Source organism: Leiobunum rupestre, chromosome 1, assembly GCF_980474605.1.
Source record: "Leiobunum rupestre chromosome 1, qqLeiRupe1.1.hap1, whole genome shotgun sequence".
Taxonomy (NCBI): domain Eukaryota; kingdom Metazoa; phylum Arthropoda; class Arachnida; order Opiliones; family Sclerosomatidae; genus Leiobunum; species Leiobunum rupestre.
The window spans coordinates 20,826,707-20,854,576 of NC_143384.1; the positions used below are offsets into that span (position 1 = coordinate 20,826,707).

Consider the following 27,870-nt stretch of genomic DNA (forward strand, 5'->3'; position numbering starts at 1 on the left):
GTATTGTGCAAATACACGTTTTGTACCCTGTTTAAAGAAAATTTTAAAAATATAAATGGAACCGAATTCTAAAGTATCTTATTACATTTATTTTCATTTTACATGACCAATCTAACATTGAATAAATTGTTTTTATTTAAATTATTTAATGATCTCCATCTCCTAACTTTGGAACCACATATCCTTCCGGTGCAGGCTCATCGTGAGGCCAGAAGGTTGGTTTATCTGGGTTGAAAGCTTGATCAGGGAAAGCAACGCAAAATTCTTCAATAGTCATTTCATCAATTGGAAGCATTGCATCCAAAATAGCAAGCTGCTCTTTATGTCCCTCAATTTTCTTTTTAGACTCCGCAACAAAATTGGCGATATTTTGTTCCTTGTAAAACGATAATTCTTAGTATAATTTACCTAGACTTAAGTTCACCACTATACTTACAGCTTGTTTCATCTGCGCATCAACTTGGGTGGATAAAGTATCCTTTGGGTATGGAATATTCAAAGCAGCATATTGCTTTTGGAACTCATCCACCATTCCTGGTATTGCAATACGAGATTTGTACAATTGCCAGTCAATTGCAGGTGCTTTATCAGGATTGCTCAATACTCTAAATTAATAAAAAGAATTAGAAATAATAGCATTAGTACAAAATAATAGTGAAGCCTTAAAGGTCAAATTTAAATAAACCTTGGTCATCTTACTTTCTCAAATAGCCGTCCGATTTCGCTTTAAAAGACAGGAAATTTTGCTTTTGGTTAGAAGGAACTCGTTCGGCAAAGGCAGCCCAATCAATTGCCGATTTAGAAATCCTTTTAGCGGCCATTTTTACACAATTTAAATTAATTTAAGATATTATTAATAGATTGACCTAACTTCACTCTCCGATAAATCCTGAAGGGCAATTCGCCAATAAGCGAATACTTTTGGTCTACCCCCGCGGAATATACGGCCAATTTCGACCTGGGTTGTTGAGAGCATGGACTAATTAACATGACTTTGTGGAGAGCCATTGTTTTTTTTTTTTTTTTAGTCGATTGTGACTTGTGGGACAATTCAGTCCTCTCATCCATTTGAATAATCAGCGCGAGATATGTTTAACGGCCACGCCAACGGGGGAATACGTGGGGACAGGGTTGCGGACACCCGTGGTGGAAGTATTTCGACCCCCCGTTGGGGGATTGGTGGTCGTCCTCACACGGCCATCCACAAACTCTGCGTCCCACTCCCAGACGCTTGGGATCAAGGTTCGTCGAGAAAAATACACTTCTACTCCCCAAGGTTGCTAGAGAGATTTCGACTACTCCCGGCTTCTTTTCTCTTTATTTTGTTACAATTTTAAATGGGCGAAGGGTCACAGTTTGACCATTAGGTTAAATTACCAACACAATGATCGCGTAACTTAATCTAAATTATTATGAGGTAGCAATATCCCCTGTTAAAGCATTCCAAGCTGGTACCATATGTAGAAAAAATTATAAGTTTAGTGTCCCTCCTCGAGAACTGAGCAAATAATTGAACTGTCGAGAGGAGTATATTAGATGTGAAGTTGATTTTTTTTACTTTCTCACGTTGTATATAGTACACATTTGCTGGATCAGAATGTAAGATGCTAGTAGTGTTGTAGCAACAAACCGCTTTGGGCATGTGAAAATGATATTTTTCACCTAGTCTAAGCATGGTCTAAGTATGACTGGAGCCGGAGTTCCAGGACACATATTTTCAGCCCTCTCCATTTAGGGAACAAATCAAAATGTCCAATTTGAATTCTTCAATACGTGCAAGGAGGATTCCTATCCTCCTTGATACGTGATTGGTTAACCGAGTTGTAAGGCTAAAAATCATAACAAAAACGCTGAAAAGTTAAGCGTGACTGTTAGTCAATGTTTAGTGTATAGTGTGAAAATTAGAAAGTTTTCCCAAAGCTAAAGTCTTTATTTTGGTTAGGTTTAGCATAATTATGGCTCTTAAACACTTGTTCTGTAGTAACTTCAGTAATCATGTGCTCTTTATTTTACCTATTTGACGAGTTAACCGTTTGTATTGTATATATACCGGTCAAGGCTTAACGTGACGTTTTTTTTATTTACTGTGTAAAATGTGTTAATAGCTGACGGCCTTTTTTTACAACTAGATATTAGAGAGACTTAATTAATATTTTGAAAACACGACAATATAAGGAAACTTCCAAAGCAATGGCTGCGGAAGAAGACTGTAATGATCTTGAGCAAATGCAGTTCAACGACACATGTTGTGGATCATCAGCCAGCCAAACTAACGCGGGAAGTTCGGGAACCCGCAACAAGCAGTGGGTGAGGTTAAATGTAGGAGGCTCGTACTTTCTCACCACGAGAACAACACTCTGTAGAGATCCCAAATCTTTTCTCTATCGTCTTTGCCAAAATGATCCAGATCTCAACTCTGATAAGGTATTTATGCAACAATCAATGGTTGGGTATATAATATTTGTTGTATTTAAATGTTTCTTTTGTAATTTTAGGATGAGTCTGGAGCTTATTTAATTGATAGAGACCCTACTTATTTTGGCCCAATTTTAAACTATTTACGACATGGAAAACTTGTAATAAACAAAGATCTGGCGGAAGAAGGTATTATAATTATTTCTTAATTTAATCCTTAATTTCATGTAATTAATGGATATTTTGTCATAGGTGTTTTAGAAGAGGCAGAATTTTACAATATAACAGAGCTAATCAAGCTAGTCAGAGAGAGAATTCAACTACGTAATAATAAAATGGTCAGGGACTCGAAGAAACACGTGTATCGTGTTCTTCAGTGCCACGAAGATGAATTAACACATTTGGTATCTACAATGTCAGACGGATGGAAGTTTGAACAAGTTAGTTTGACTGTTGTTTTCCTATTTTAATAATTGTTGTTTCTTATTAACTTAATTCTTTTAGTGACCAAGTTTTGTTTTATTTTTAGCTCATCAACATTGGTTCATCTTATAACTATGGAAATCAAGACCATTCTGAGTTTTTGTGTGTTGTCTCGAGGGAGTACCAATTAGGCTCAAGTTCCAACTCGTTTGATCGAGATGTGGAACCTACAGATCGTGCTAAGGTGGTATAATTTTTTTATTTTACTGTTATTAACCAACTAGTCCTTGAAAGTATTATGGCAAGTGATAACAGACATTATGCATTATATTTGATAAATTTACGAACTTTTAATGAATCAATGCCCTTTGATAGTTTTTTAAAACCTTTAATCAACCCTTTTCATTGATTTTGAAGGTGATACAACAAAAAGCAGCACGAATGTAACTATTTGACGCACAGTTATTTTAAATCAGGAAATTTTCGGGTTTTGCGTTCAAAGTTTCTAATGACTGCGATTAAATATACCAATAAAATCAACCAATACAGCCAGAACTTACAACATTTTTACTTGAAAAACGACACTTAAAACCAACTTCTCGTTTTGCTTATACTTTTTAATTCACATCACCGTTGTTTGTTATTTATTTTGTCGTAAAAAGTTCGCAACAAATATAGAAAACGCGTTCTTAAACTTTAGTAAAAAACAAAACTAATAAAAAGTGAGAACTAAATAACACTGTACTATACGAAAATATACTACAGTTTAAGCATATTAAATATAAAAAAATACTAAAGTCATGTACTTTTTTTACACTACTCGCTTTTATCGGCTATCGTTTTTTTTAAATGTGAATTTTGCGTGTTTTTTATTTATGAAAATAAAAAGCTTAGATTTAAGCAACGCATTTTTATATCTCATTGGTGACTGTCTTTTGTTAAAATGAGAGTCCATTGTTGTTGAAAGGATAAAAAACGAAACCTTTTTTGTGATGCAAAAAAATATATTTAAAAAGTATATACTTTAGATAATTGTTGGCAGACTACAGTCAGCTTTGGAAGCTTTTTAAAAAATGTACCTATAGAAAATTGTTACATTAAAGCTCCCTAAATGTCCTTGTTGGTTTTTTGTGTGTTTCATATAACTTTTTTTTTAATGGGAGAAACTGAAAAAAAGTGTAACATGAATAAAAGGGGGCGTAGCGATAGTTTTCGGCCGCGAATTCAGGTTCCACGTTATTTAGGCGATCAAAAAGCTCAACATGTGGGTGATTTTTTTTTTGGATTATTTATAGTTTGGACGTTTGTTTACTTGATATTGTGCGCTACGGTATATGCCGTGATAAAGCTACGATGCAAAATGTTATCTCCGCCTTTGCCAACACTGTTAGATAACACACTACCCAACGTGTCATCAGTGTTACTCGTTAGATGGCGAAACTATCTCGGTCTTTCCCAATTTTATTTTTAAAGGTACAGTTAATGAACGTGAAAGAAATTCATTGATTTGTTCGAAGCCGGTCCTTTATTTTTCTGTCAACGCCTTTATTTTCTCTTAGCCAAAGATCAAAATGAATCCGGCTTTTTCAAGTCAATCAAATGAGTGTCTTCTTTAGTACGCTTTTTTTTCGTGGAAAAGCGACAACATTTGGACAGAAGCGTTTTAAATTTGTGAAATTATTGTCAATTTAATCAAAATCATGGATTGAAAACATTAACGTAAGACACTTCTTGTAACTGCACCTTTACCCATAGGTTGGGCCTAATCTAATAATAAAATGACAAGTCAAAAATAGGCCTATTGTCCTTCAAAGTTGTTTACCAAATTACCTCTCGATTTCCAGGCGATACATTGATTTGAAAATTTATATTTTTCGCCTTGTCTTATATTACTTAATTCTAAATTTGAAACCAATACGTCTGGTATTTAATTCATAAAAGCTAAACACTGTTCTTTTTTTAAATGTAAAACAGGAGTTTCTTATGGTTTATCCAATTGTTGGTTGAGTTTATGAGAATGAGTAACAAAATGCCTGTCAGTTCTGCAGTAGCTGAAGGCACAGAACCAAACTCAAAACAACAACCTCAGAAAAAAAGTGCTAAAGACTTTATATTTGGGAAACTCATAGGAGAAGGTTCTTTTTCAATGGTTTATTTAGCCAAAGATATACACACGAATAAAGAATATGCGAGTGAGTTACCTTAATTAGTTTAATTTGTATTTAATAGTTCATTAAATTTAATCAAATTAACCCTTTTTATCAGTTAAAGTATGCGAGAAAAGGCATATACTTAGAGAAAAAAAGCAAAAAGCAGTTATGAGAGAGAAGCAAATCATGAATATATTAAACTGCAATCCGTCTCCATTTTTCATTCAACTTTTTTGCACTTTTCAAGATACGGATCGCCTTTGTATGTATTTATTGTAATTAGATAGAGTTTTGCGTGATTAAATTACCTTGCTTTGTAGATTTTGTTATGAACTATGCAAAATATGGAGAGCTACTGCCTTACATCATCAAAGTAGGAAGTTTTGAAGAAAGTTGCAGCCGTTTTTACGCCTCGGAGTTGCTTTTGGCTATCGAGCACCTCCATAAATTAAATATTATTCATAGAGACTTAAAACCAGAAAATATTCTGCTCAACGAAGCCATGCACCTGCAGATTACAGATTTTGGTTCAGCAAAAGTTTTATTAACAAGTGGTTCTGAGAAAGGTAATTCATATCTTAATTGTAAGGTTGAACCTATTTTATTAATTTGAGCTTTCGCTTGCGTCAAATTTAGATGGTGCGAATGAAGGATCTCGCAAGAACTCTTTTGTTGGAACTGCGCAATATGTTTCTCCAGAGATGTTAACGGATAAGAGTTCCTCAAAGAGCATTGATCTCTGGGCCCTTGGATGCATCATTTATCATATGGTTTCTGGGCTACCACCATTTAGAGCTCCCAACGAATATCTCATCTTCCAAAAAATTATGAAATTAGAATATGAATTTCCAGATGGGTTTCTTCCCCTCGCCAAAGATTTGGTTCAGAAGCTGCTGGTAAACCTTAGTCCAATATAAGCCTTGGCACTTATGTTTTAAGCCTTAGTCTCTTGGTTCTAAACCTGAGCTCTTTCTAAATCTTCAGTCCTTGTCTTTAAGCTTTTAATTTTAAACAGGTTTATAGGTTCCATTAATTTCTTGTAGGTTGTAGACCCAAATCAAAGACTCGGAATGACCGATACTGTATGTTATCAGTCAATTAAGGAGCACAAGTTTTTCCATGGCAGCAATTGGGAAAATTTACACAGGGAAACTCCGCCGAGAATCCTTCCCTATTTACCGGGAACATCCAGTAATGAAGAATTACGCAGCCAGTACCAAGTTCCAGACCATTTGGAACCAGGATTGGATGATAAACATATGACGCGTCTCTTGGGTTTGGCTTTACAAGATGATGAAGATGAAGAGAAGAATGCGACCACCGCACAGCAGAACTCTGAGCAAGAGGCGGTAAATCTGCAACAATTGATTAAAGAGAAAAAGAGGGAGAGACGGAATTCTCCATCTGATATTAATAAAGAGGACTTTGCTTATCGTCTAGAGCAACAATCGAGTGATAATATGTATCATAAGTTTGTAAAAGGAAACCTAATATTGAAGCAAGGGTTAGTTGATAAAAGGAAAGGACTTTTTTCGAGACGAAGAATGTTGTTGTTAACTACAGGACCAAGACTGTTTTACGTTGACCCGGTTAATCAAGTTCTGAAAGGAGAGATACCTTGGTTAGCCTTTTCTTTTTTAATAGTTAAGCCTTTGTCACTGAATTAATTTAAAAAAAAATTTCACAGGTCTCCGGAACTTAGACCAGAACCAAAGAATTTTAAAACATTCTTTGTCCATACGGTAAGTTAGCGATAATTTATCTAAAAAGTGATTTATTTTTATTCAAATTAATCATTCAGTTTTTAAAAACAGCCCGACAGGACATATTATTTGGAGGATCCGGAAGGCTACGCTTTAGAGTGGTGTAGAGTTATCGACAAAGTGAGAAAGGCCACCTATGCTTCTAAATCTTAAAAACTTTTTTCAATTATATTCCTTTATAAAGAAACCTTTAATTTTACCCATATTTTGCTTGGGTATTAATGGAAACATTTGGTAGCCGCTGTAAAATAAAATTAAACTTCAAAGTAGTATAAATTACATTTTTATTTCACATAAATCAGACCACATTTCATTTCAGTGTTTTTTTATTTTTTTTATAAAATTTATCAACTTTTTATTTTTATACAAATTAATCTTTTCTTAATACGTATTTAACAAGAGTTAGATCGCTAGATCTTAATCCAGGATATAAAGAAAATATTTAACTTTATTTCAAATTTCCCCCATCCATTTTTCCAAGAAAGGAACAACGGACTCCTTTCAAACTTTTCATAGTGTATGTAAGCTATAACGGCCTAGATTTTTGGGTCTTCTTGGATTAAATTTCGCAGAAAAGGCAACGCTGACACATTTTACGATGGTTTTCATTAGAAATGGATATAGAAAACAGTGAAACTTCTTATTAGATTAGAAAACTCTCTCAATACGAACACCCGACGGCGTTCTTCTGTTTGTCTGTCCGATACGCATCTGAAAGGGGGAGGGGGGGGGGACAAAAGAGCTGCTCATTTTTTTCAATATTTCAATCTTTGTAAGAAATTTTAATACAAAAATACGATACAAAGAAACGTCTCTTACCACAAAAGACCCGATATTACGTTAGATTTAGATTTCAAATAATAATAATTCAAGAAAAGGTGATTCAAAATTGCGGGGGTCGGCGTTACTAAGGGGGGGGGGGGGGGGAAACTAGTTTTTATGATCGAACTGTTTGATAACAATAGCCCACGTGCGACGCTTGTCAAAACGAATTATCTTCGCAATATCCCCTTTAACCTAAGGCGCCGATGAACTAGCCAAGGATAATTAATATCTATGTAATAAATATATACATTACCTCTGACACCCCCTCCCTTCCTCCCCTTTATATATTTCCCTTTTGCAATATAGGAGGGTCAGAATGGACTTTTCCTGTGACCCATTTTAAAGTAATATTTACGACATTGTTTTGTTGTGGCGATACACCTTAGATTCAAATGGCTAAACCGCACCACACACACCCCCTCGTTTGTATTTTGCAATCTCGTGTTTAGGTGTAGTTTTTATTATATCCAATCCATGCTTTTTTCCTCGTCTAACCCGGTAAGGAAGCTAAGAACTTTAAAAAAAAAGTCTTATAACCATTTTGACTCTTGAGTGACAATTACTGGGGGGCATTTCTAATTAATCTTTAGCGCGCCTCTTTGGTGTTACGGAACCCATCATCTTGCTGTTATTTCTATTTTCCTTTAATACTGGTTTTAAAGGTTTACCGGCGCCTAAGTACAAAGCAAATCCCGAAAGAAGTGACAGGTGTCCATATTTTACACCTTTGAGATAAAAAAGGTGACATTTCTGTTAGATTTTCGTAAGGAATAGTACCCTTGGGTTGTGGAACGTTGCTTTTTTGTCTTTTTAAATATTAACCATAGATAATTTGAGTACTGCTATTGCCTTGTTTTTTTTTGGGAGGTGGGTAAAATTCAATCTTTCCACCCTTCAGGGCGATTTATTTAGCTCTTGTTTTATTTAATATTTTTTACCAAATTTCCTACGCCGCTTGGGAATGGAAAATGATAGATATTTTGGAAATCATACGTGCGGAACCAAAGTTGAGTCTCATCTTAATTTAGCGTCAATAACCTAGCGTACTTTCGCTTTACTGACAATTTATATAAAAAAAATCGACTCGACCGCCGCGCAGCTAAAGTTTCGGTAGACGAAAATTTGCATATTAAAAAAGTAGGCGTGGACTGAACTCTTCGGAAGCCTTCGCCGACGTGACGTCATAACGACCTTATCGCCCATGATCCCGCATCGTCGGATGAAACGTTTCGCGTCGCAAAATGTGCGTTTTTTTAGTAAATGCAAATTACGGAGATAGGTAAGCGTAAAAAAATTAATGTCATAGTAATTATTACTTGAAAAATAGCCCATTTAAAGTAATTCCGCGCGAATTCAATCTTTAAATTTTGCTATAAAGGCTTTTGGATATTAGAAGCTTAAGCGCACTTAGGGCGACCAAGGCTTCAGTGCTAGGAACTGTTAAGCCTTTGAACGTTCTTAAATTACCTAAACGTATATTTATACTAATTAGGCCATTACGGGACTTTAATTAGAAACACTTTAATTGACAATATCACTATTTTGACCTTCTGCAATTTAATTTTATTCAAATTGAAACTGTTACCTGTTATTACATTGTTTACGAGTAGTTTTGAAATAACAGCTTTTCCAATCCATGGCTTTTCCAAGTAGACAAACAAGTTGATGGAAGTCTTATTGTAATTTTTTTGAGTATTGACATTTGCATTAAAGTTAATACAACTCAAAATTTTTTAAACATTCTTGTCAATGATAAGTTTTTACATTTGTAAAAAAAATTTATTTCAGAAAACATGTTTTGACACCATGAAGTATAAGGAAAAACAAGCCAAACTGAATGAAATACTGCTACTGGTGAGCGATTAACTTAGTTCATAGTTCAAAGTTTTGTTATTAAGCCCGTTTTAGGATAAACCAAAAATTATTAAACTGCAAAATGTAATAACTGTCGTGACGTTATCTTTCCAAAGATTATGTTAGGTAATAACTATTGCTTGCGATAGAAAATAAATTGAAAAACATGTTTAAGCATTTTATATGAATAACATTTCAACGCAGTGTCCCGAAATGAGCAACAGATGGCTCCAGCTGATCTAGGTTTCACTGCTAGATAAAGGTTGTTGACAGATTTTAAATCCCAGTGTAAGGGAGTTACTGAAACTGCGTATCAAATTGATTTTGTCCTCTACCAGGGTTATTCTTTAAACAGTCAAAGGGGGTTAGTTTTTTTTATTAATGTAAGCTTAATTTATAACATTTGTCATGAAGTATCCAAATTTAGTTGATGGGAAAAAGAAAGGTGAGGTTACAGGCCTGAAGCTTAATTTTTTTTTAATTGGATACACTCCAGATTTCTAAGTGATATGCAAACTGTACTTTTTAGCACGCTCTGATCATACATTACACATCATTCTTTATGCCCGTATCGTATATAGGTATTTCATTGTTTTCGATGGAATTAGAACTTGGCTTCAAGTTAGAGAGGTGCATGTACCTTTGTAAACATGTTTATTTAGAAGGTTAAACTATAGATGAAATTTATCTCATTTCGAATGAATGCATTTTGTAACCTCAATCATGGGTTTGATTGAGCTTCACTTTTTTTATGTATATCCCAAATAAAATAGAAATGACGTAAAAAAATTTCCATTATAACTCCGAAGTCTTTACCATAGTCTACTTAATTTTTCACTCGCCTATAATTATCCAAAAAAAAATACCTAAAGCTTTGCGTAAAAAACTGAAAAATGTTAGTGTTGATACATAAACTTTACGTTTCGAGGTTAGGATTGCCCCATACATCGGTGCTGTTGCCAACAGCAATAAAATTTTTAAATAAATTGTCCAAATGTAAATACATCAAAAAGAAAAACAGTAAAAAGGGTTATTCTTTTTTGGCCTAGACAGTAGACAGCGTTTCAGATAAAACTTATCGTATGCAAATGAACCGAGTCCAGAGTAAATAAAACCATCCCTTAACTCTTCATAAATTGTAAACAAACTGTAAGTAGTTAATTATCTATGACACTAGTTTTAGGAGGTCTTTGAACCCTCAAATATCCTCAGTAAAACCGTTATAGACTTCTGCTTAGCAAAATATCCCCATGTATAACCCTATTTTTGCCAAAATAGCCACCTTAACTTGAAACTATAGCGCCATTCTGTAGGTTGACATTATCAGCGCTGCAAAGTCAAACTGTCGAGTGAGCTATGTTATAAATAATTTGACAGTCTATGCTTACATTGAAATTTCGCGTTGAATGTAGTTTCATTCTTTACTATGATCTTGATCTGCTTCGTCTTTCACCACTTTTATAGATCTCTCAATTCATTTTGACAGTTTTGCTAGTTCTCGCAAAGCGCGGTTGAAAAATATTTTGAGAAAAAAAAACTTCCTGGGCCCTTGTCCAAAAATTTGGAAGTTGCTGTAGTTCCGACTCGAAAACTTTTTGACTATCCCAGACTCTAGGCCAAATTTTTTAGCTAACTATTTTTCAAGTTTTGGGGTTTTTTCGCCGGTGTCTTTAAAAGCATGAGGTTTGTGCTTCTTTGATTAAAATTAATGATCACTCTGTAAAATTGGCTTTTCTACAGAATTGTCTCTGTTGTATGTTCGCTGGTCGGTTTGTCCACGCCATCATTTCGATGTTTAATTTGAATTTGGGATTTAGAGAAAATGATTGTAACCAAAATTTTTAAATTAAATTAAATTTAAAAACAAATTACAAATTTTTTAGAACCGTATAAAAATATTAAAGGGAGTATGAATTAAATCGAAATATCGTCTGCTAACAAAGCTTCATGATGCACCAAAACCGATATGATTAATAGGTATCTTTTACCGATATCCCGATTTTGCCGATTAATCGTCTAAATTATCGATATTTTACAAAACCAGGCCGATGGCGCCACTAACCTTTGACTTTGTTAATTTATTGGAAAATATTGGTATCGGTAAAAAATCGGTTAGATATCGGTAAAAAATCGGTTAGATATCGGTAAAATCGGTTAGTTATTGGTATCGGTAAGATATTGGTATCCGAAAAATCGGTTAGTTATTGGTATCGGTAAGATATTGGTATCGGAAAAATCGGTTAGATATCGGTAAAATCGGTTAGTTATTGGTATCGGTAAGATATTGGTATCGGAAAAATCGGTTAGATATCGGTAAAATCGGTTAGTTATTGGTATTGGAAAAATCGGTAAAACTAGGTTAGTTATTGGTATTGGAAAAAATCGGTTAGATATTAGAATCGGTCAACACTAACTTGCAAGTTTATAATCTTTGAACCATTACCATGTACCAGTATCAAAATTAAAATTATGTTGAAATATAAATATTTAAGTTAAACCCTTGTGGTAAAAGGTTTTTATTTGTAATTTTACACCCTTATAAAGTAAATTTATATAGCATTTATAAATTGTGTTATTGCACTCATCCCAAATCAATTAAACCAGTGAAAATATACTTAAAAGGTTTACTCGTGCGTGACGGTTAAATCATCCCAAAGCCACGATCACACTATCGCATGAAACCAGTTTTCACGGCGAGTTTCTCACCATTTCATTGGTCATAAACTGGCAAACCACACCCGACTTAAACTAGGTATTTAAATTTATTGTATAATTACAGGCGTCTGACCTATTTTTTACCTACTAAACCAGGGTTCGTACAGAACCTGGATATCCTGGAAAACCTGAATAAGTCAGGGATCTGTAAAATGGAGGAAAAATGTCAGGGATTTAAATAATTTCGTAGAAAGTCAGGGATTTTAGTTAGTCAACCAAACCACACATTAACAAAGAATTTTTGACCTAAACTAATAAAAACAAATGTCCAAAATATAACCAAAAAAGTAAGGAATATTGGCAAAAATTGGTCAGGGATAACCTGGAAAAGTCAGGGATTTTAGATGAGAAATTTTCGTACGAACCCCGTAAACCTACCAGGAACAAATCGTTCTAAACGCCCACCATGCAATCTTGCCCTCCGCAACAGGCCTATTATGTAACCAACATCTCCCAAAACAAAACTGGCCTAAAACCTGTTTATTATTCCCGTCCTAAAAATCCAAGAATTGCCATCTTAATTATTGACAATCATTATGCAAAGAAATAAAATTTCGTAATTTCCTCGTTCATTTCTTATTTCATTTTTATGTATGATACATAACTAAAAGTAAAAATACTTTGGAATTCAATTTAATAATTTTTTGCTAGTTTTATATATATAAATATATATACATTATTTTTTAAATTTAAGCAAATAGCAATAGCGTCTTCTTAATTCCTGAGAACTTGGCAAAATTCCAAAACTTAGAAGAAAGCGCTGCCCTGTTTACTTTAGATTTCGAGGTTTTTTTATATAATCATCTTAACCAGAAGAGTCTCCGAAATAAAATAAAAAATCACCGCCGTACGAAATTCTCCGATTTTAATCTAACCTCTTTTAACATACAGCAACACCTGATGGTTTAATTATAAATCTAAATACATTTATCTTGTAAAACTTGTTGCAAATCTTGTATTTATTAAAACTTCAAAAAGCAGTTTCTGTAGAAATATTAATTTAGAGCAATTAAGATTAATTTTAGCTTACGTTATCGCCTCGTGCAATTTTTTTCAATTTTCGAAAAAGACAACGTTTCAAAATCAATAAAAATAAAAAGTCGATTAAAATAATATAAATCTACTTTTTAAATAAAATAAATCCTAATTTTAAATAATATAAATCTACTTTTTAAATAAAATAAATCCTAATTTTAAATAATATAAATCTACTTTTTAAATAAAATAAATCCTAATTTTAAATAATATAAATCTACTTTTTAAATAAAATAAATCCTAATTTTAAATAATATAAATCTACTTTTTAAATAATATAAATCTACTTTTTAAATAATATAAATCTACTTTTTAAATAAAATAAATCCTAATTTTAAATAAAATAAATCCTAATTTTAAATAAAATAAATTATAATTTTTAAATAAAATAAATTCTAATTTTTAAATAAAATAAATCCTAATTTTTAAATAAAATAAATTATAATTTTTAAATAAAATAAATTCTAATTTTTAAATAAAATAAATTCTATTTTTAAATAAAATAAATCTTTAAATAAAATAAATCTACTACCATGCATAATTAATTGCATAATTACCGTGTTAATCTAACTTACGATTATCAAAAAATACAAAATTAAGTACTTTTAGTCCAAGGTCGTTTAATTTATTACTAAGCCTTACATTTTTTTGGAGGAAAAAATAAAAAAAATCTTGAATTGTTTTTATTACGTGGAGAAACTTTGCCTGTTTCACAGTTGTTTCAAATTGGCGAACTTTAGAGAAATTATACGTCTCTTCTGGCGTTGAATTGCGATGTTATTTTAGCGCTAAAGTATTTACGACTTTGGAGTATTTTTCCGTTATCAGCGGACGTAAAACACTTAGCGAATTTTAGACTAAATATTTATATAAATCCCTTCTCTTTCTTTTGAAAAAAAAAGCGGTAAAAATGATTGTTTAAAAGGTTAGTTTGTATTAAGATGTTTCTCATTTAGTTTTTTTTGCAGGATTTTCAACCAAGGCCGTATTTTTGGTGTTAAATATAGTTTTTTTTAAGGAGGACTAGGTTTTTTATGGTCTTCATATTGAAATATTGCCATGTTTGTGACCTAGTAATTTTATTTTTAGGTTTCTGTTTTATGTGTTTCACGCGTGCCGTTGATAAACAGGGTTGCCACAGTACCTGGAAAACCTGGAATTCCCTGGATAGTCAGGGAATTTGAAAATGGGTCTAAAAGTCAGGGAATTTGAAAATGGGTCTAAAAGTCAGGGAATTTTAAAATGGGTCTAAAGGTCAGGTGATTTCAAAGTGGGTCTAAAAGTCAGGGGATTTGAAAGTGGTTCTAAAAGTCAGGGGATTTGAAAGTGGGTCTAAAAGTCAGGGGATTTGAAAGTGGTTCTAAAAGTCAGGGGATTTGAAAGTGGGTCTAAAAGTCAGGGGATTTGAAAGTGGGTCTAAAAGTCAGGGGATTTGAAAGTGGGTCTAAAAGTCAGGGGATTTGAAAGTGGGTCTAAAAGTCAGGGGATTTGAAAGTGGGTCTAAAAGTCAGGGGATTTGAAAGTGGGTCTAAAAGTCAGGGGATTTGAAAGTGGGTCTAAAAGTCAGGGGATTTGAAAGTGGGTCTAAAAGTCGGGATTTGAAAGTGGGTCTAAAAGTCTGGGAATTTGAAAGTGGGTCTAAAAGTCTGGGAATTGGAAAATGGGTCTAAAAGTCAGGGAATTTGAAAATGGGTCTAAAAGTCAGGGGATTTGAAAGTGGGTCTAAAAGTCAGGGGATTTGAAAGTGGGTCTAAAAGTCAGGGGATTTGAAAGTGGGTCTAAAAGTCGGGATTTGAAAGTGGGTCTAAAAGTCTGGGAATTTGAAAGTGGGTCTAAAAGTCAGGGGATTTGAAAGTGGGTCTAAAAGTCTGGGAATTTGAAAGTGGGTCTAAAAGTCAGGGGATTTGAAAGTGGGTCTAAAAGTCAGGGAATTTGAAAATGGGTATATAAGTCGGGGAATTTGAAAATGCGTCTAAAAGTCTGGGAATTTGAAAAGGGGACTAAAAACGCAGGGAATTTGAAAATGGGTCTAAAAGTCAGGGAATTTGGAAATGGGTATAAAAGTCGGGGAATTTGAAAATGCGTCTAAAAGTCTGGGAATTTGAAAATGGGTCTAAAAGCATGGGAATTTGAAAGTGGGTCTAAAAGTCAGGGAATTTGAAAATTGGTATAAAAGTCGGGGAATTTGAAAATGCGTCTAAAAGTCTGGGAATTTCAAAATGGGTGTAAAAGCATGGGAATTTGAAAATGAGTCTAAAAGCATGGGAATTTGAAAATGGGTCTAAAAGCATGGGAATTTGAAAATGGGTCTAAAAATCTGGGAATTTGAAAGTGGGTCTAAAAGTCATCAAATTGGAAAATGGGTCTAAAAGTCAGGGAATTTGTGAATGGGTCTAAAAGTCAGGGGTTTTTAAAAATTACTATAAACGTCAGAGAAAAGTCGGGGAATTTTTAAAATTAAAAAACGTTTACAAAAATATAGGTTAATTATTGACAAATTTGGCTTAAAATAAGTCCTCCGAAATGACCAAGGAAAGCTTGGAAAAACCCGATAATTCGAATCATAAAAAACTTTGGCAACCCTGATAAAGATAATTCATTGGGATTTTGTCTATTTTCGACCTACTAGCCCCTGTAAAAGTGTTCCAGCCGCAGTACACCTGTCTTATTTTCTTAAATGACGAGCTTTGTAATAACAGGGCTGCTACAATATTTTCAGACCTTATTTAAGGCCAAAATTAGACCATTTTTAAAATTTATATTTTATTTATATCAAAAGTGAATAAATTTATTTATATTTTAATGTTCTGTTGGCTCTTCGGTTTATGTTTTAAATAAAATCAATTTATTGCAACGTTTACAAAGCTTAGTTTTTCAGATCATCTGAGTGATCTTTTCACTATAAGTAGGGATGCACCGATATATCGGCTAATTTTTCAAATATCGGTATCGGCCAATATCGGCTGAAGCGAGGCCGATATTAGCCGATACTTCTGGTATTAGAAAAATATTTTCAGGAAAAACTTTAAAAAAGGCGATACTCAACTAACTAATTAATGGAAAACATTTATTGCCACAACCTTACATTTTCTTTTAAAAAGGCCAGTTGATCGCTGTTGTAGGAAATAATTATTCGCGTCCAAAACGGTCAGGAATCATAAGTGGTTTTTCGACTCCAAAAGCCATAGATCATATCATTTTTTAACAGGTGGTTACGAGAGTAAACTAAAAAGCATAATATTGTGATAGGTAACTTTGTTAATATCGGCTGATATATCGGCTATCCTAGGCCGATAAAATCGGCCGATATTATCGGCCACGATTAGCCGATATATCGGCTGTACCCATATCGGTGCATCCCTAACTATAAGTATTAATTTCCAGATTTTTCCCTTACCCTTTTCAAGTACAACATTTTTGCTCTATAATATACTTTATCCTATTAAGTGCTATGAAATTCTATATTTCTAAACCTATCCTAAATTCTATTTTAATTTTTTGGAATGTTTTACAAAGTCCTGTACGTTTGAGTTAATATTTAATTCGGCTTCAAAATTCGTGGTCGGGAAACTATCGCTACGCCCTCGGTGGCCATTGAAATACTAGTATTTGCCCATGATAAAACATTCATTTAATAATTTATGAAAGCCTTAATGTGGTTTTCAACCTTAAATTTGAGAAATTTTAGTCCCATATTATCCTATATAACTAATTTTCGTGTTGTATATAATCCTATAAATTTATTAAAAAGTTATCATTATTTTCCTATAAGGAATTTTTTGACTAATCTCCGTAGAATATATTGAATTTACTTATATTTTAATATATATATGACTAGTCAAGTTAGGTTTATCTTAAACATTTTGAGGCTACATTTACAAACATTAGTTTTTAAGATTACCGTCACTATCTGCCGTTTTACAAATTCTTAAAATTCTCTAACTTTTTAGTCCTATATTTAAATTCCCCGATTTTCGTGTTTTCCCATGTGGTAACCCTTCACATGAATATCAGGGTTACACAACCTGGAAAATTCAGGGAATTTGAAAATGTTCCGAAAAGTCGGGGATTTTAATATGTGTCCATAAGGTCAGGGAAAAGTCAGGGAATTTGAAAATGTTTCCAAAAGGTCACGGAAAAGTCAGGGGATTTTAAAATGTTTCCAAAAGGTCACGGAAAAGTCAGGGGATTTTAAAATGTTTCCAAAAGGTCACGGAAAAGTCAGGGGATTTTAAAATGTTTCCAAAAGGTCACGGAAAAATCAGGGAATTTGAAAAGGTTACCAAAAGGTCAGGGAAAAGTCAGGGGATTTTAAAATGTTTCCATAAGGTCAGGAAATTTTAAAATGTTTCCAAAAGGTCAGGGAAAACTCAGGGGGTTTTAAAATGTTTCCATAAGGTCAGGGAATTTGAAAATGTTTCCAAAAGGTCAGGGAAAAGTCAGGGGATTTTAAAATGTTTCCATAAGGTCAGGGAAAAGTCAGGGAATTTGAAAAATTTTCCAAATGGTCGGGGAAAAGTCAGAAAATTTGAAAATGGTCCCAAAAAGTAAGAAAATTTTAAAATGACCCTAAAAAAATCAGGCAAATACATTTTTGAAAGAAAATATTTTTCAAGATTTTTACCTTCATTTATTCTACAAAAATGGTCAGGGAAAATTTGGCAATTTGGTCAAGGAAAACCGGAAAATGTCAGGGAATTTAATTCCGGAAATTTTGTACGAACCCTGAATATAAATATATCATGGACTAATTAATTAGTCCATGAATATATAAAGAAATATATATATATATATATATAAGATATATTTATTTGAAATCCTTACGACTAATTAGTCAAGCAGAAAAAAACCTCTCATTGCAATAATTAATCTATTATTGAAGGGAAAAATTACTATTTCCAAGACGTGATAAATTTTCCGTTTAAAATGAAATCGTCTGAAAAGAACGAGCCAAGACGTTTGTTTCTTGCCCGTTAAGATTGAAAAGTGAATCCCCCATTTCCCGTCGCTTCCTCTGACGTCACGGCACTTCCGCCGTACGCCGGAAGTAGGGAAAACGTTCATTTCCGGGTCTGCTTTCGGAATTAGCGGGTAGAGAGGGTGTTTTCTTAGCCCCCTCGTGGAAATGTCAGGCCCGGCGAAAATTGCGATGGTTTTTGCGGGAACTCAATAGACTTGTAGCGAAGAGGATGGTTCTATTAATAACCTTTTTTGACGTTACATGTCTTCGGGCTGCTTTTATAGTCCATACGATGAGTGTTTATGATTTGGGACTTCATTACGGTGGTGATGATGTAATGGGTTGTAAGGTCGTAAGGTCATCCTGGGCTTCAGTTTTGTACTTGAGATATTAACCCGACCACCTGAATTAATTGCTAGTTGACTTGGGCCTAAGGTTGTGCCTTTGGTGCCTAGCTGATTATTTATTAATATCATATTCGCAACTTTCGCTATTGGGCAATGCCGGATTTACCATTAGGAACTTTATGCGCAGTGCCTAGGGTTTATGAAACGATTAGGGCCTACGAAAGAGCTGAAATTACTTTTCTCCCAAATGTTTTCTTTAGACCGTAAAAATTTGGGATAAAAATAATTTTTTTATTAAGTGCTTAGGGCCTACGAACACCTAAATCCGGCACTGCTATTGGGTAACATAATAGCTATAAGTATGAAAAATTTATTGCGCAATCTAGGTTTCGCTCAGCGCAGAGCCTCCTAGTGTCTAAAAATGGCCAAATAGAAATATACTAATGCCAATGACGATAATATACTTCGCAGCTCAGTTGCGAGTCCAAGTCGGAGCTGGGTCAGTGTTGAAAGTAGGTTCGGTTAAGAAATTAGCATTGAAACAATAGGAAATGTCATACTTATGGTTATTATGTTACTTATGGTAATAGCAAGCATTTTTTTGGGATAATGATCCGGTTGAGACTATCGGCCTCATCAGTGTTTCAAAAATTCATGATTTTTTCGAAAAAATCCCAAAAATCCGATTTTATTGATAATTCGATTTTTTCGAACAAATCCCAAAAATCCGATTTGTTGATAATTATTCGATTTTTCGAACAAATCCCAAAAATCCGATTTTGTTGATAATTATTCGATTTTTCGAACAAATCCCAAAAATCCGATTTGTTGATAATTATTCGATTTTTCGAACAAATCCCAAAAATCCGATTTTGTTGATAATTATTCGATTTTTCGAACAAATCCCAAAAATCCGATTTTGTTGATAATTATTCGATTTTTTCGAACAAATCCCAAAAATCCGATTTTATTGATAATTCGATTTTTTCGAACAAATCCCAAAAATCCGATTTGTTGATAATTATTCGATTTTTCGAACAAATCCCAAAAATCCGATTTTGTTGATAATTATTCGATTTTTCGAACAAATCCCAAAAATCCGATTTGTTGATAATTATTCGATTTTTCGAACCAATCCCAAAAATCCGATTTTGTTGATAATTATTCGATTTTTCGAACAAATCCCAAAAATCCGATTTTGTTGATAATTATTCGATTTTTCGAACAAATCCCAAAAATCCGATTTGTTGATAATTATTCGATTTTTCGAACAAATCCCAAAAATCCGATTTGTTGATAATTATTCGATTTTTCGAACAAATCCCAAAAATCCGATTTTATTGATAATTCGATTTTTTCGAACAAATCCCAAAAATCCGATTTGTTGATAATTATTCGATTTTTCGAACAAATCCCAAAAATCCGATTTTGTTGATAATTATTCGATTTTTTCGAACAAATCCCAAAAATCCGATTTTATTGATAATTCGATTTTTTCGAACAAATCCCAAAAATCCGATTTTGTTGATAATTATTCGATTTTTTCGAACAAATCCCAAAAATCCGATTTTATTGATAATTCGATTTTTTCGAACAAATCCCAAAAATCCGATTTGTTGATAATTATTCGATTTTTCGAACAAATCCCAAAAATCCGATTTTGTTGATAATTATTCGATTTTTCGAACAAATCCCAAAAATCCGATTTGTTGATAATTATTCGATTTTTCGAACCAATCCCAAAAATCCGATTTTGTTGATAATTATTCGATTTTTCGAACAAATCCCAAAAATCCGATTTTGTTGATAATTATTCGATTTTTCGAACAAATCCCAAAAATCCGATTTGTTGATAATTATTCGATTTTTCGAACAAATCCCAAAAATCCGATTTTGTTGATAATTATTCGATTTTTCGAACAAATCCCAAAAATCCGATTTGTTGATAATTATTCGATTTTTCGAACCAATCCCAAAAATCCGATTTTGTTGATAATTATTCGATTTTTCGAACAAATCCCAAAAATCCGATTTTGTTGATAATTATTCGATTTTTCGAACAAATCCCAAAAATCCGATTTGTTGATAATTATTCGATTTTTCGAACCAATCCCAAAAATCCGATTTTGTTGATAATTATTCGATTTTTCGAACAAATCCCAAAAATCCGATTTTGTTGATAATTATTCGATTTTTCGAACAAATCCCAAAAATCCGATTTTATTGATAATTCGATTTTTTCGAACAAATCCCAAAAATCCGATTTGTTGATAATTATTCGATTTTTCGAACAAATCCCAAAAATCCGATTTTGTTGATAATTATTCGATTTTTTCGAACAAATCCCAAAAATCCGATTTTATTGATAATTCGATTTTTTCGAACAAATCCCAAAAATCCGATTTTGTTGATAATTATTCGATTTTTTCGAACAAATCCCAAAAATCCGATTTTATTGATAATTCGATTTTTTCGAACAAATCCCAAAAATCCGATTTGTTGATAATTATTCGATTTTTCGAACAAATCCCAAAAATCCGATTTTGTTGATAATTATTCGATTTTTCGAACAAATCCCAAAAATCCGATTTGTTGATAATTATTCGATTTTTCGAACCAATCCCAAAAATCCGATTTTGTTGATAATTATTCGATTTTTCGAACAAATCCCAAAAATCCGATTTGTTGATAATTATTCGATTTTTCGAACAAATCCCAAAAATCCGATTTGTTGATAATTATTCGATTTTTCGAACAAATCCCAAAAATCCGATTTTGTTGATAATTATTCGATTTTTCGAACAAATCCCAAAAATCCGATTTTGTTGATAATTATTCGATTTTTCAAACAAATCTCAAAAATCCGATTTTGTTGATAATTATTCGATTTTTCGAACAAATCCCAAAAATCCGATTTGTTGATAATTATTCGATTTTTCGAACAAATCCCAAAAATCCGATTTTGTTGATAATTATTCGATTTTTCGAACCAATCCCAAAAATCCGATTTTGTTGATAATTATTCGATTTTTCGAACAAATGCCAAAAATCCGATTTTGTTGATAATTATTCGATTTTTCGAACAAATCCCAAAAATCCGATTTGTTGATAATTATTCGATTTTTCGAACAAATCCCAAAAATCCGATTTTGTTGATAATTATTCGATTTTTCGAACAAATCCCAAAAATCCGATTTGTTGATAATTATTCGATTTTTCGAACCAATCCCAAAAATCCGATTTGTTGATAATTATTCGATTTTTCGAACAAATCCCAAAAATGCGTTTTGTTGATAATTATTCGATTTTTCAAACAAATCTCAAAAATCCGATTTTGTTAATTATTCGATTTTTCGAACAAATCCCAAAAATCCGATTTGTTGATAATTATTCGATTTTTCGAACAAATCCCAAAAATCCGATTTGTTGATAATTATTCGATTTTTCGAACAAATCCCAAAAATCCGTTTTGTTGATAATTATTCGATTTTTCGAACAAATCCCAAAAATCCGTTTTGTTGATAATTATTCGATTTTTCGAACAAATCCCAAAAATCCGATTTGTTGATAATTATTCGATTTTTCGAACAAATCCCAAAAATGCGTTTTGTTGATAATTATTCGATTTTTCGAACAAATCTCAAAAATCCGATTTTGTTGATAATTATTCGATTTTTCGAACAAATCCCAAAAATCCGATTTGTTGATAATTATTCGATTTTTCGAACAAATCCCAAAAATCCGTTTTGTTGATAATTATTCGATTTTTCGAACAAATCCCAAAAATCCGTTTTGTTGATAATTATTCGATTTTTCGAACAAATCCCAAAAATCCGATTTGTTGATAATTATTCGATTTTTGGAACAAATCCCAAAAATCCGATTTTGTTGATAATTATTCGATTTTTCGAACAAATCCCAAAAATCCGATTTGTTGATAATTATTCGATTTTTCGAACCAATCCCAAAAATCCGATTTGTTGATAATTATTCGATTTTTCGAACAAATCCCAAAAATCCGATTTGTTGATAATTATTCGATTTTTCGAACAAATCCCAAAAATCCGATTTGTTGATAATTATTCGATTTTTCGAACAAATCCCAAAAATGCGTTTTGTTGATAATTATTCGATTTTTCGAACAAATCTCAAAAATCCGATTTTGTTGATAATTATTCGATTTTTCGAACAAATCCCAAAAATCCGATTTGTTGATAATTATTCGATTTTTCGAACAAATCCCAAAAATCCGTTTTATTGATAATTATTCGATTTTTCGAACAAATCCCAAAAATCCGTTTTGTTGATAATTATTCGATTTTTCGAACAAATCCCAAAAATCCGATTTGTTGATAATTATTCGATATTTTCAAAACCGATATCTTTTTAACCGCATTTGACTCAGAATAACTAGACCTTTCAATAAAACCTGTTCAGGTATAACCTTTCGAAAATTTTCCTTTGAAATAACTCATACTGGCAAATCCAACTCAACCTGTGTCGCTTACTTCAATTAGCCATTGAATCTAAATTTTCAGTGAAATCGGAAAAATTAGCTTTTTTTATTTGATAATTATCATGATTTTTTCAATCCGATAATTATCACGATTTTTTTAATCCGATAATTATCACGATTTTTCAATCCGATAATTATTATGATTTTTTCAATCGGGATAATTTTCACGGATTTTTCAATCGGGATAATTTTCACGGATTTTTCAATCGGATAATTATCATGGTTTTTTCAATCTGATAATTATCATGGTTTTTTTTCAATCTGATAATTATCATGGTTTTTTCAATCCGATAATTATCACGATTTTTTCAACCCGATAGTTATCACGATTTTTTCAATCCGATAATTATTATTATTTTTTCAATCGGATAATTATCATGGTTTTTTCAATCTGTTATCATGGTTTTTTCAATCGGATAATTTTCACGGATTTTTCAATCCGATAATTATCATGACTTTTTCAATCTGATAATTATCATGGTTTTTTCAATCCGATAATTATCACGATTTTTTCAACCCGATAGTTATCACGATTTTTTCAATCCGATAATTATTATTATTTTTTCAATCGGATAATTATCATGGTTTTTTCAATCTGTTATCATGGTTTTTTCAATCGGATAATTATAATGATTTTTTCAATCCGATAATTATCATGACTTTTTCAATCGGATAATTTTCACGGATTTTTCAATCCGATAATTATCATGATTTTTTCAATCCGATAATTATTATGATTTTTTCAATCGGGATAATTTTCACAGATTTTTCAATCCGATAATTATCACGATTTTTTCAATCCGATAATTATAATGATTTTTTCAATCAGATAATTTTCACGGATTTTTCAATCGGATAATTATCATGGTTTTTTCAATCTGATAATTATCATGGTTTTTTTCAATCTGATAATTATCATGGTTTTTTCAATCGGATAATTATTATGATTTTTTCAATCGGGATAATTTTCACGGATTTTTCAATCCGATAATTATCATGACTTGAATTTTCAATCCGATAATTATTATGATTTTTTCAATCGGGATAATTTTCACGGATTTTTCAATCCGATAATTATCATGACTTTTTCAATCGGATAATTTTCACGGATTTTTCAATCCGATAATTATCACGATTTTTTCAACCCGATAGTTATCACGATTTTTTCAATCCGATAATTATTATTATTTTTTCAATCGGGATAATTTTCACGGATTTTTCAATCGGATAATTATCATGGTTTTTTCAATCTGTTATCATGGTTTTTTCAATCTGTTATCATGGTTTTTTCAATCGGATAATTATAATGATTTTTTCAATCAGATAATTTTCACGGATTTTTCAATCGGATAATTATCATGGTTTTTTCAATCTGATAATTATCATGGTTTTTTTCAATCTGATAATTATCATGGTTTTTTCAATCGGATAATTTTCACGGATTTTTCAATCCGATAATTATCACGATTTTTTCAACCCGATAGTTATCACGATTTTTTCAATCCGATAATTATTATTATTTTTTCAATTGGGATAATTTTCACGGATTTTTCAATCCGATAATTATCATGACTTTTTCAATCGGATAATTTTCACGGATATTTCAATCCGATAATTATCATGATTTTTTCAATCCGATAATTATTATGATTTTTTCAATCGGGATAATTTTCACAGATTTTTCAATCCGATAATTATCACGATTTTTTCAACCCGATAGTTATCACGATTTTTTCAATCCGATAATTATTATTATTTTTTCATTCGGGATAATTTTCACGGATTTTTCAATCGGATAATTATTATGATTTTTTCAATCGGGATAATTTTCACGGATTTTTCAATCGTATAATTATTATGATTTTTTCAATCGGGATAATTTTCACGGATTTTTCAATCCGATAATTATCATGACTTGAATTTTCAATCCGATAATTATTATGATTTTTTCAATCGGGATAATTTTCACGGATTTTTCAATCCGATAATTATCATGACTTGAATTTTCAATCCGATAATTATTATTATTTTTTCAATCGGGATAATTTTCACGGATTTTTCAATCCGATAATTATCATGACTTTTTCAATCGGATAATTTTCACGGATTTTTCAATCCGATAATTATCACGATTTTTTCAACCCGATAGTTGTCACGATTTTTTCAATCCGATAATTATTATTATTTTTTCAATCGGGATAATTTTCACGGATTTTTCAATCGGATAATTATCATGGTTTTTTCAATCGGATAATGGTCATGATAATTATAAAGCTACCCTGCTAAGTTGTAATAGTTATTGTTCCAAGAATGTTATTTTAATTTAGTTTCATAAAAATATCGGGGAATTGAGACTGTTGATAATGAAGATTTTCCTTTATTTTCCAAAACTTCTTTACTTTGAAATCGACTACAAATTTTTTCTTCTAAATTTTTAATCCCAAATAAAGCGAAATTGGCGGTATTTTTCAGCTAAGGAGTCTAGTAGAGGAAATCTAAGCTGTGAGGGTTATTTTAAAACTTTTAAGTGCTCTTGCACCCGGGGGAGTCAACGAAAAATCGATTTGTAGCGTCAAAGTTTGAAAGGTCATTTAAACGACCTTTTGGGGAAGTCAAAATCCTGTACAGTTTCAAATGCCAAACATGATTATATTAATAACCTTAAGATTTATTCAAAAAATAATTTATGATATTAAAAATATAAGCAAATAAACAGCCTTGAATTTATTTGTCCAATATTAAAAGCGCAGAATTATTTACTACCCACTGACGTGTGAAACAATCATTAATTTTCAATTTAATATTCTGTACCGTTAATTTCTTCGATGGAACAAAATAATAATAATAATAATAAACAACCCTCTTAATCGATTCCACCAGCAAATTAACTTTCCCCAACAATTCAAAGCTCACTTTTTAAAAAATATCAATTATTATAAAACTCAAAACGACGGCGTGGATAGAGAAAAAAAAAATGCAAATGACAATCCGTCGAAGAAACCTTTGAACCAGTTATCCTACTTCATCACGGTAATAAACGCGTGAAAGCGTAAACTTGAAAATGAGAGATAATACAAAACTAACGGTTTTGAGAACTTTTTTTTCTCGTATTCGAGGACGATAAAAATTAACGTTATACGTCCCACGGTGCAGTGGGTAGTACGCCTTCCAAAATAGATAATTTTTGAAAAGGTACGATTACCTAGCCCCGAGCCCTGCCGAAAGTTATTAAGCCAAAAGAAATAATATCATTTAAGAATAAAGAAGAAAAAAAGCAATATGATGTTTTGAACGCGTTAGTGCAGGGCTCGGCGGCGCTACTAGCGTTCACACTCTGTTTCATGCCCGTCGTGCTCTCTAGCCTCCCTACCTCCCTGCCTCCGCGATGGATGAGGCCGTGGAAGAGGAGGAATGATATAAATAGATCATCATTTCCCTCAGCCTCTTACCATCTCTTCCAGAATGATTCACTCGCGGCGCGTTTGTTTGTCACGGAGGAACTCCTGGCTCTGAATCTCCCGAAAGTTTTCAAACTTTTCTCTCGTCTTTTTAGCGGAGGCCTGTACTAGTCGCTTTTTATTTTTCAGCTCGCGCGTTTTAGACTTTTCTTTAATACTGGGAGCTGTTGCTTTAGGACACGTTGTGACTGTTGATGTCGTTGTCCCGTTTTTTTTTAATATTTTTTTCGCGCAAAATGTGTAACATATTTGCCAACATATTTTTAGCCTTTAAAAGGCTTAAGAAATGTACTGATTAAAGCCACTGAAGTATCTTGTACACTTTGGTTTTCCTACGCGTTTCACGGTGCTAATTGACATTAATTGACCAAAACTATCTGATTTAAATAGCTGATTAGTTGACCAAAATTATCTGATTTAAATAACTGATCAGTTGACCAAAATTATCTGATTTAAATCACTGATCAGTTGACCAAAATTATCTGATTTAAATCACTGATTAGTTGACCAAAATTATCTGATTTAAATCACTGATTAGTTGACCAAAATTATCTGATTTAAATCACTGATCAGTTAACCAAAATTATCTTATTTAAATCACTGATCAGTTGACCGAAATTATCTTATTTAAATCACTGATCAGTTGACCAAAATTATCTGATTTAAATCACTGATCAGTTGACCAAAATTATCTGATTTAAATCACTGATCAGTTGACCAAAATTATCTGATTTAAATCACTGATCAGTTGACCAAAATTATCTGATTTAAATCACTGATCAGTTGACCAAAATTATCTTATTGAAATCACTGATCAGTTGACCAAAATTATCTTATTGAAATCACTGATCAGTTGACCAAAATTATCTGATTTAAATCACTGATCAGTTGACCAAAATTATCTTATTGAAATCACTGATCAGTTGACCAAAATTATCTTATTGAAATCACTGATCAGTTGACCAAAATTATCTTATTGAAATCACTGATCAGTTGACCAAAATGATCTTATTCAGGGTTGCCACACGTCAGGGAAATGACAGGGAATTTGAAGAATTGGTAAAAATTCAGGGAAAAGTTAGGGAATTCAATTTTATCTTGGCACTTTTTGAAGGTAATTTAACTCTAGATCTATGACAAATTCCACGATTATCATTTATTTCCTTGAATGTTTGGCTAATTTTTTCAACATTGCAATAACCTTTTTACTATAAGTCCATCTAAATTTATTAAATTCTGATAACAGTAAAATATAAAAGAAAAATTTGGCCTTAATAAGTCCGGGAAAATCTGTTAAAATGGTCAGGGAAAACAGGGAATTTGAATCTGAAAATTTTGTGGCAACCCTGTTATTGAAATCACTGATCAGTTGACCAAAAGGATCTTATTGAAATCACTGATCAGTTGAC

General features: G+C 32.2%; 4 protein-coding genes across 4 annotated transcripts in view; 3 read left to right on the forward strand and 1 right to left on the reverse strand.

Moving 5' to 3' along the window:
* Window positions 1–66: 66 nt before the first annotated feature.
* On the reverse strand, window positions 67–940 carry LOC149961315 (ATP synthase subunit d, mitochondrial-like). The gene is made up of 3 exons (XM_090170506.1): window positions 700–940; window positions 437–605; window positions 67–376 (listed from the first exon to the last, which is right to left on the reverse strand). Exons 1-3 carry the CDS (start codon window positions 819–821, stop codon window positions 146–148), a joined length of 522 nt encoding a protein of 173 aa, XP_090026632.1. The 5' UTR covers window positions 822–940; the 3' UTR covers window positions 67–145.
* A 944-nt stretch (window positions 941–1,884) lies between these two features.
* Window positions 1,885–3,887, forward strand: inc (BTB/POZ domain-containing protein inc). Its single transcript, XM_090176683.1, has 5 exons — window positions 1,885–2,424; window positions 2,496–2,604; window positions 2,668–2,855; window positions 2,945–3,082; window positions 3,256–3,887. Exons 1-5 carry the CDS (start codon window positions 2,191–2,193, stop codon window positions 3,283–3,285), a joined length of 699 nt encoding a protein of 232 aa, XP_090032809.1. The 5' UTR covers window positions 1,885–2,190; the 3' UTR covers window positions 3,286–3,887.
* Window positions 3,888–4,399: 512 nt separating this feature from the next.
* On the forward strand, window positions 4,400–7,027 carry Pdk1 (Phosphoinositide-dependent kinase 1). Its single transcript, XM_090176691.1, has 8 exons — window positions 4,400–4,557; window positions 4,813–5,030; window positions 5,104–5,250; window positions 5,309–5,554; window positions 5,625–5,884; window positions 6,032–6,609; window positions 6,676–6,730; window positions 6,803–7,027. The coding sequence occupies exons 2-8, from the start codon at window positions 4,850–4,852 to the stop codon at window positions 6,902–6,904; spliced, it is 1,569 nt and encodes a 522-aa protein (XP_090032817.1). The 5' UTR covers window positions 4,400–4,557; window positions 4,813–4,849; the 3' UTR covers window positions 6,905–7,027.
* Window positions 7,028–8,761: 1,734 nt separating this feature from the next.
* Window positions 8,762–27,870, forward strand: part of Mrtf (Myocardin-related transcription factor) — a 40,083-nt gene continuing 20,974 nt past the window's right edge. The window contains exons 1-2 of the mRNA XM_090176734.1: window positions 8,762–8,855; window positions 9,365–9,430. The gene's annotated coding sequence lies outside the window, so the exon portion shown is untranslated. The remainder of the gene's footprint in view (window positions 8,856–9,364; window positions 9,431–27,870) is intronic.